Below are 10,009 nucleotides of genomic sequence, written 5' to 3'. Positions count from 1 at the left end.
TACATTTGCGTTTCAATGGGCAACGACAGCACAGCATTGGCTACCTGGGGAGAAGTGACCTTTGAAACATGACCCGTAAGTTATGTCAATACAGTTCTTACAGCAACTAGGTAGCGCAATCTATCGGCGACTTCAAATTAAACACTTTTCTGCCGTTGTTGAAAATTTAATCATAATTATGCACATTTCATCAGCGTGTGGGTTTTCAGGTTGTGGTTACGTAAGCTACCACAAAGCAAATAGGTTACGTTGGAAGTCGCTGTTCAACTTCAGTAAACAAAATAAGCTTCTTGTTTGTATTTGCAATGGTGTTTTCGAGCCCAGGATCGGATCCAGAGGGCATCAAGCCATGCCCCGCAGACTATATTTTCGGCCAACCTTTGCAAAATTTAACTTCTGTCCTTGTTTACTACGTTTTTGTCCGTTTAAACTAAAGGAACTGTATATTCAGCCCAAGAACGACATTTTACATAGGCAAAAAATTATTTTGTTGGGACATGGCCCAGAAACAAGTGAATATATTTACCGGTACGACGTTACAGCAGTAATTTCTTTATCGAAACGCTGTTTCGGACGCCACTGCGTTAAACCCCAATTTAACACATGAAGCAAAACTACAAACGTTTGATGCTGGAAAATGAGGATTCGCAGTCTGCAAGTATAATTACATGTTAACTGTGTAGACTTTACGCATCTTATTATAACAACCACAACGACTGATTTTCAGAGATAAAATTAGGGTATTTGCGATTGAAAAGGCTCGAACTTATACTTGTTACACTCGATGCAGGAGCTTGCTTTTAGGTAGTTGTAACAACCAAAAATTATGAAGAATGACCTCTTGTCAAATATGTGGCGGGCCGTAGGTTGCCAAACCATGTTCTAAACCAAAGAAGCATGGCATTAGTCGTGTAAGAATATATACACTACTGAAATTACTCTTTCCAATATCATATTTACCAAAATAAAGGAAATTTAAAGGAAGGTGAAATTTTTGAAATAACTAAAGCTGGACGATTGAAAAGAACGCTATAGATATGTAAGCAGTTCCGGGGATACCAAAGGACTTAAAAATAAATTTGTCACTTTTTCGCAGGCTGTTTATTCTAATGATCTATTCATTTCAAAAATCATGTAAATTTTATGCTTGATAATTGCAAATTAGAACTCTACTTTTTACGGATTAGTAGGATTGTTAACATTACAATAACCTCACACAACTTTTCTTCCAAATTCACACTTAACTTAAGACCATTTTTTTCTAATTAATTTGTACCGTATATCTACTAGATAAACTGGTATTTTCTATTTGCATTTTATTTTTTTGAGCAAATGGCTTCGATCCGTCTATGCTTCCCTTTCTAGTTGCTCCTGTTGTTACTTTGATGCCAACCTCGGGTAGATGCAACAGCCCTCAAGCCCCTTCTTTCTTTGTTCGCAACAAACTGTAACACACGACACACCGTCTATGCAATTACGGGCGGCAATTTCTATTACGCTTTTGACCGATGACCTTTCCACCACCCGTTCCTCGGTGGAATACCGCTGAAAACAGGTGGGGTAAAAAAAGCGAACAAGATATAACGGTGAAAGGCGAACGATACGAAACACGCGGAAATGCATCAAGAAGAGGAACGTTGCACAAAAAATTTTGAAGACTAATGGGCGCTTGCGATTTGATGTTATTTAAAGTTAATAGATGTTACAGACTGGTTCCGGATTCGGCCAGTTTCACCCAGTTTTTGCGATTGTCCAGGCAACCGGCTAGCATGGGCTGCAGGCCAGTAGAAGTCGCTACAAGAGCCTGTAACGAAAAATACGTATTTTTAGCTATTCTTTGGTTTTAACCTTGTGAGAGTGTTTTATAACAGGGGTCGGCAACCTTTTTTGCACTGCGGACCGGTTTAAAACTGTCATTACCCATTTGCCAAACGTGAGCAAGGGGCCGCAAAGTGTTAAGAGGCTATGGAAGGTGGCCAAAACTTATAGAAAGCTTAAAATCCGCTAAGCTAGCTTATGTTTAAATAGAAGATAAAGTTTTATTATTTATCTACTTTAGGCTGCAAAAATAGAGTGACGGTTATGCTCGCGATTTTGTGTTCACAATATTTTTAAATAATTGATTTGAGGGAAGTGTTGCGTTTTATTCAAGTAACAAGATAAAGAATATATAGTTATGTAGGCCTGATGGTGTCGCTATTTGTGGTAAACAACATATGTGTATCGAAAATAGGGCTCTAGATGGACTCCAGCCATAAGACCGAGATAAGAACAACCTCAACGTCAGAACAAAACACAATTCGGAATAAGGCCAAAATAGGACAAATACCTAATGGTATTACTAACGTCTAAATCGGAATAAGTTATAAATCCGTCAGAATAAGACCTAAAAGGTCAGAATCAGGCCTAAATAACAATTTAACTAACCCCTAACCCCACCCCTAAGTACATCACTAACTCCCCTAATAATTTCAACACTAACCCATTTTCAAACCCCACCCACCCATTACCCACCAATAACCCCAAACAGGACCGAAAATCCGTTGCCAAAACAGCGGCGCCCTGACGGCGCCGGCCAGACTATGGCGTCCAAACCTTGGAACCAAAACGGCCGATGCCAGACCAATGGCCCCCGATCGTCCCATACCCTCTACCCACAGATTCTGGCGTTATTATGGCCATTTAGGTCTTCTTACGAAGAATTTAGGCCTTATTCTGATGAATTTAGGACTTATTCCGATGAATTTAGGCCTTATTCCGATGGATTTAGGACTTATTTCAATGAATTTAGGCCTTATTCCGATGAACTTAGTCTTTATTCCGATGAATTTAGGACTAATTCCGATGAATTTAGGCTTTATTTCGATGAATTTAGGCCCTTTTCCGATGAATTTAGACCTTATTCCGACAGATTTAGGTCTTATTCAGACGTTTTTGTACTTATGCTGTAGGGGATATAAGGGATATTACTCAGTAATTGGCTGTATTATGTCGTTGGTCTTAATACTATGGTTTTATAGATTTTTCTGTTCTAGGTATTTTGGCTTTTAAATCTTATTGTGTGTTCCCCTCTAGATTTCTTATGTTCACCCATCTGACAGATGACTGACACAATATTCGACGTTTTTAAATAACTTATTAATAGTAAGCATGTAACATTTACAAGTGCTACAACTTTCTAGAAAACCAATCGAAGCATAAACGACTTTTTATTTTTTTTAAATTGAATTGTCGACAAGTAAATTTCAATACAGCAAAGACGGTTTACAAGTCGTAAAAGTTGCTCCTTGTTTACTGGCTGTAATTGTTGACACATACAAGTCTTGTTTCGTGGCAAAACGCGACAGCTTACAGCAGGGATTCCCAACCTTTTCACGATCTGTACTGCCACGCGTACCACTTCTTGCAGAACAACTAATTTGATCCAAGCATATTTTTATCGTACAACTAGCATTTTGTAGTAGTTGATGTATATCAAGAGCAATCGTTTGACATAACTAACGGCCACTGTCCCACAGCGTTGTACCGCTTTTCAAAGCAACTGTGCTTCTTGGACAATTGACTTGGCGTGTGTTTTGAAGATCGTAAAGTTACGAAACAACCGGGATAGTTACGTAACAATGAATAAGCTTCGGGAGATTTTTTTGCAAACTAAACCAGATAAACAAAATACAAAGTTGTGTTGTGTTTTTGTGAAAAAAGAGAAGCTACTCGCGTACTACCTGAAAACCCTTCGCGTACCACAGGTTGAGAACCCCTGGCTTACAGTAAGGTTTTACACGATAATCACGTAGGTCGCCACATGACAATCAATCATGCCTATACGTACAACGTCAAAGTTTCACTCATATAACATACACCTTCTCAATAGAAGTACAATAAATTGTTGTTTTCCACTTTAAGACTGAGGATTACGTTATTTTGTAGTCTGGCAATTAAAACAGGTAATTAGTCATTTTGCAGCGCTATGAAATTACCAAGTCCAAGACACGCACAAAAACACGACCAGCAATGTCGAAAACGATAAAACCGCCAGTCGAATTCGTGCCGACACTTCGCCTTTCACCCTGTCCGCGTAAACCTTGATCTGGTCACGCAGTTCGCCGCGCGAAACTCCCGCATTCTTGTTGAGATGCGGGAACTCGGTTTCGGGTATTGGTTGGTCGAGAAAGTCGCACAAAGGTCTCCAGCCTTCTTCCAGGTTAAAAATCAGCAGCTTGACACCGCGCTGTTTGCACACCGATTCAACGTAAGCAGTATGACGCCGGTACGCTGACCTTGAAAGGCAAATATCTGACTTCTAATTGGATCTATTGGCACGCAACATTTGATACACAGACACAGCTGTAATACACGCACATAAGTTGCCTTTGTCAAATTCAGCGCATGAAACGCTCGGGTTTAACGGAGCTGACGAAACTAAAAATAACGATTAATGGGCTAAACATAAAATACACGTAGGCAAATAACCCATTAATTTTTATATGGATTTAGACTCGTAAGGTAACCTCACCTTAACTCTCACTATAGCTTATTGAACCAATGCTTTTACAGCTTATTTTAAGAAACAAGTTCGTATTATGCATCTGATCCTAATCTTTATTCGGCCCACACGGAATTTTATTGTTGTTAGACAGCCTTTTTGCGCAAATATTTGCCCCCACCCCTCCTGTGCAATTGCACAGCCTCGGAAAAATAAAAGAGTATGGTCTTCAGTATTATATAGAACAATGTTCCAATGTTTTCGATGAAAATAAAAAACGCTATTACCACTTTCCACGGTCGAGTTTTTTTTTAATATTTCTCTTTGATGAAAATATGGAAATGCGACACATGTTCTACCGAAAATATTATTTATTTGCAATGAATATAGGTACAGGTTAGTTTCATTTCTGTGTAGAAAATATTCCGTGCTCACCTTTTATCCGTGGTGAGCCGAAAAAATGTTATATTTTTGCCGGGGGGCAAAGCTCTATTCATTTAAAACCTTAAGTTGTCACATCTTTAATAAAAGATTGCGTATTTAAAATCCACGACTTTTAAACAACCTGTTTCTATATTCAATTTAGTAATATGATATAATGAATTTCAAAGCCAAAAAATCGACTAGATCGACATCATCTTAATTAAGACGTTTCGATACGAGCTTGTATCATCTTCAAATGACTCGACCTTTTTGGCTTTGTAATTCATTATCAAGCTACATTACAGATCCGTGCATAGTGTACCCAACTTTAGTAATAATTTACCAAGTAATGTTATTTTGGTAAATAAACAGTCGACAGTTCTGCGAAAACAGTAAAAAAACATAACTATTTTAAGGGCAACTCATACCTTGAAATGTGCTCATTGATCGGCGTAAAACGGTTGGGGAAGAAGCCAAGTGACAACTCGGCGGAGATTTTAAAGTTGGTCCACAACTTGTACATGGACGACGACATAATCCAGCAGTAAAATAGCACCGAATTCAAGTTGCACGATATGAATGGAATCTGTCAGTAATGTATGCAAAACATCGTAAATACCTTTGTGGTCTTTGCCTGCTTCGTGACTTTCTTGAAGCAACATTTTTGAAGGAGCATGGACCGATTTAATCTCGTCTATGAGGTATTTTGTTTCGTTTTGATATTGGTATTTAAAGGCAACTTGATATCATATTGGCTTTAGGAACCGTTTAAGAAGTTTTAGATATGGAGCAAAATACAGTAGGAATATTTTGCTTTAAAGGAATTTTATGTTTTTCTTTACAGTATGTCGCCTAATGTTATGCACTCATGTGGGCCTTGACTATTTTAGATATTGACGAAATCAAAAAAATTCCATTTTTTAGCATATAGAATCAAGGTTACTCAATTAATTAAGGTTACTCAATTAATTGTTGATCTCTGTGCTGACTTAACATTATTTCCCAGTATAGAGTGAATTAATTTTAAATAGCCTAACGATTGACAGATTATTTATTATACCAAAATAGTACTAGCAATAGACGTATAGGCTTCCTACCAATATTTGTGGGATTTGCGCAGCTTGGTTTTTAAGACTCTTCAACCATTTTTCTTCACTACTTCGGACTGTCAATATGACCTGCAATAAAAAGATGCATGGTGTTTGGTTATATATATATTATTTTTCGGAAAAGCTTGCCTGAAGTCGCATAAATATTCAGGTGGCCTTAAAAACTAACTTTAAGCGTTTTAATTTAATGAATTTTAATAATTTAAATATAATAAAGACGGCATTTGGTATCGGTTTGGAAGACCGAATACTTCTTGTCCTAACCACCGGAGAATAAAATAAAATATCAGGTATCTTTATTGAGTTTGATTAACTCAAATTGGTTTCGGCAGACTATTTTGAAAATTTTCAATTACATGTCAGAGCTATTTACATAGTTTAAAAAAAGGCTCATTTACGAGAGTATACTCTACATAATTTTTCAAGACAGGACAGTTCGGTGAATATTTTTAAATGGTGCGAATGAAATACTTGTCGAAAGCATAAAGCTATTTACTGTACTATAGTCGGCCTAAGACGATTTTGCTTGTTTTAGTTTTCTGTTACCTATTGTACCGCATAGGCCTAGTACTTTTTTGTTGAGTTCCACCTTTTACACTTCCAAGGTCCTGATAGGGACAAGGGTCTGTTATTTGAGAATCCTCGCTACAGGTTACTGGTACAGACATACAAAGGCTAAGCAAGCAAGCGTTTTACGAAGAACCAATAACAATTCTTTGAATTTCGATTGCCTAAAATAACAATCAACGTCAACGTCAGCTCAAACGATCTGCGTTTGACATTTTGGTCCAGGTTATTTCGCAGAAAATTTATTAGCTTACATTCAACATTGGTACATTGACAGAAACGACTCGATAACTGATGTAACCTTTAGGTTTTGCGGTCAAAGTGACATTTGGTGTTTAATACCTAGGTAAATTGCTTTTCTTGTGGCGGTCGATCAGTGATTCGGTGTATAAGTCAAGGCCCTTAGTAAATGATAACACCATATTAGGCCAGGGATCAAGCTGAGAACATTTAGGTTGGTTTATATTCATGACAAAATCCCGAAAAAGTACGTCATTGACCTTTTTCACTGGCTACCAAATTAAAAATGCCTATAGACAAGAAATTATTACAATTCTTTCGCTTAATATTTTAAATTTTCAATACTTGCGGACTTAAATTGCATTTTAAGCAGTGCATGATTAAAATTGTCTCCGCGTGAACCAGCCATAGTGCACAACAACAATGAGCTACGAAGACTGTCGTAATACCATAATATATTTGACAACAACAATGCAATATTTAATCACATTTAGTATGATTATAATATGGATTAGTAAATCACTTGTCCTAACAATACTGAGCCACTCATTATTATCTGCGATTGGCACGCTTTTCCAGTAATTGGCGACCCTTGAGCTATTGGGCTGATTGAACAAGAATACGCCCGCCACAAAACCGTCAAAAAGTGCGCTTAGCAGAAGCAGACCTTGCAATAAAAACGGACACTAGCAATATAACCAAAACTAGAATAACATTAACGTCGGAATTAAACAAAGTTCAAAGGATATCAAAACAGGACTGCTATACTATAGTTTTACTCTATCCCTAATTTCAACCAAAACTGCAACCCTAACTCCAAAACTGACACAGTACAGTACCTAAACAGCGGCCTGAACGACAGATGCCAGAAAGGCTAATGCCAAAACGGGTGCGGTTAATTGTCCCATCCCATACCTTTCACTACTGTTTTGTATGCTATTTAGACCATTTAGGTCTCCTTCCGCTAGGTTTTACCACCTTAGGTTTAGGTATTTTTCCGTCGTAGATATTACTGCACATTAGGCAATATTATAGGTGGCTGCTCTTAATAATGTAGTATTGTACCCCGTTAAAAATACGGGTCTTTATTTTGAGAAAACTAAAGCATTTACACACGAACTTCAAGAATTGATAGCGGGTGTCAAACAAACCTTGGACTGCGGGTAGGCCTCCAGAATGGTGTCCCACATGCAGCAGGCTGGGAGATCCACCACAGCGTCAACGTCGCTGTACATTTCGCCGAAGGCCTTCATTGCTTCCCGCTTGCCGGCGAAAATGTCGGCCCAGGCGTCGTTGTGGAAGTTGTAAGTTTCCGGAGCGTCATAGGCGTTGTAGCCGAGCACTCTCAGAGCCGCCGCCACCGATTTGGTCCCTGTCTTGGGCAGGCCGGCGCAAATCACCTTCATTTCGGCCTTTCTGACTTCAACTGGAATTCAATGTTCCGACCTATAGCTGTTAATTGATCTAAAGCAAACCAGAACAAAAAACTGTAAACTCGTAAAGCGCAAACCGAATCGACTTGTCTGTGACGTGAAAACATTGAAACGTAACATCCGGCGTTTTAGTCAAACCGAACATCGTTACTGTATTAAAACCCGCCGGCATTGTTACTTGAAATATCCTGGCACCTATAGAGTTTTATGATAGAGTTGGGGAATATATAGAGCTTTCGGCTTCCTTTATTGTCATAGGTTGTGTAATAAACTCTAAATTATGTTATATCCAACCCCATGCACATCAAAACTCAAATACAAGATCAAAACAAGGGCAATTAAACTAGACATAAATAAGACAAGAATATTTCTAATTGACTAACTAGGAACCACTGGCTTACATTTAGAAGCTTCGTGAAATGACATCGTGTCGTGCCTGGTACGACAGCTTTGCAAAATAAAGAAAATCAAATATTTGCGATAAGGAAATTTGTTTGGTTTTCTGCGACAGCGATAGCGCCAATTTTCAACTTTGTATTCTGTCCTTGAAATTGACCGTTACGTGCTAGTACAGTACACCTTCTCTCGAGTAAAGGCTAGGCCAGCAACAGCCTGTGACCTATTGCTACCAACTAGTTACTAACATCGTTACGGCTCTGTGGTGCTGATAAAGCGAGGTACCACGATGGGGCGAAATCAGGAGCATTTCTGTATTTTCATAAACCATCAGACTGCTACACTGCGATTATACCTATGGGCAATATATGGTACTAAGAATATAGCTTACATGGGGTAAATTGTGTTATCCCATCTCTTACATTTAAACGCTACTTAAATAGACACCGAAATTAGGTTTGACTGCGAAACAATCTTTGCGTGGCTGTGTAAGGCGAGCCGTTTCCAGTTCAACCACGTTTACCTTTGCAAACGCACAGCTTCACGCTGCTGTTGTTTCGGAATTAAACGTCTTGTCGTGTTTATATTACAGGGTAAACTTAACTGTAGGGCAAATTCCAACTAAAATCGCTCTAATTTTAAAGCTATTCGCCAAAAGCAGTATGCTCTGAAAGTTCATTTTACATTTGCGTTCAAATAGGCAACGACAGCACAGCATTGGCTACCTGGGGAGAAGTGACCTTTGAAACATGACCCGTAAGTTATGTCAATACAGTTCTTACAGCAACTAGGTAGCGTAATCTATCGGCGACTCCAAAGTAAACACTTTTCTGTCGTTGTTGAAAATTTAATCATAATTATGCACATTTCATCAGCGTATGGGTTTTCAGGTTGTGGTTACGTAAGCTACCACAAAGCAAATAGGTTACGTTGGAAGTCGCTGTTCAACTTCAGTAAACAATATAAGCTTCTTGTTTGTATTTGCAATGGTGTTTTCGAGCCCATGATCGGATCCAGAGAGCATCGGGCCATGCCCCGCAGACTATATTTTCGGTCGACATTCACTATGTAAATGCAAAATTTAACTTCTGTCCTTGTTTACTACGTTTTTGTCCGTTTAAACTAAAGGAACTGTATATTCAGCCCAAGAACGACATTTTACATAGGCAAAAAATTATTTTGTTGGGACATGGCCCAGAAACAAGTGAATATATTTACCGGTACGACGGTACAGCAGTAATTTCTTTATCAAAACGCTGTTTCGGACACCAATGCGTTAAACCCCAATTTAACACATGAAGCAAAACTACAAACGTTTGATGCTGAGTAATGAGGATTCGCAGTCTGCAAGTATAATT

The 10,009-nt window shown here is 38.5% G+C and overlaps 1 protein-coding gene across 1 annotated transcript; it reads right to left on the bottom strand.

Annotated features, from left to right (window-relative positions):
• Positions 1 to 1,702: 1,702 nt before the first annotated feature.
• On the bottom strand, positions 1,703 to 8,228 carry LOC146138355 (uncharacterized). Its single transcript, XM_083394575.1, has 5 exons — positions 7,974 to 8,228; positions 6,004 to 6,084; positions 5,335 to 5,492; positions 4,067 to 4,277; positions 1,703 to 1,804 (listed from the first exon to the last, which is right to left on the bottom strand). Exons 1-5 carry the CDS (start codon positions 8,226 to 8,228, stop codon positions 1,703 to 1,705), a joined length of 807 nt encoding a protein of 268 aa, XP_083250701.1.
• Between the last annotated feature and the right edge of the window lie 1,781 nt (positions 8,229 to 10,009).

This window comes from Ascidiella aspersa, chromosome 7, assembly GCF_963924565.1.
Source record: "Ascidiella aspersa chromosome 7, kaAscAspe10.2, whole genome shotgun sequence".
Lineage (NCBI taxonomy): Eukaryota > Metazoa > Chordata > Ascidiacea > Phlebobranchia > Ascidiidae > Ascidiella > Ascidiella aspersa.
The sequence above is the reverse complement of the archived record's forward strand: the minus strand, read 5'-3'. Positions and strand labels throughout refer to the sequence as shown.

What these genes read in the sequence shown, in the direction of transcription:
- LOC146138355 (XM_083394575.1), bottom strand. Translation starts at nt 8,228, where the DNA reads ATGAAGGTGATTTGCGCCGGCCTGCCCAAGACAGGGACCAAATCGGTG. An exon ending in CGCAAATCCCACAAATATTG is followed by an intron (nt 5,493 to 6,003) that starts GTAGGAAGCCTA and finishes CATTACTGACAG; the next exon opens with ATTCCATTCATATCGTGCAA. An exon ending in TCAAGGTTTACGCGGACAGG is followed by an intron (nt 1,805 to 4,066) that starts GTGAAAGGCGAA and finishes TTTTCGTTACAG; the next exon opens with GCTCTTGTAGCGACTTCTAC.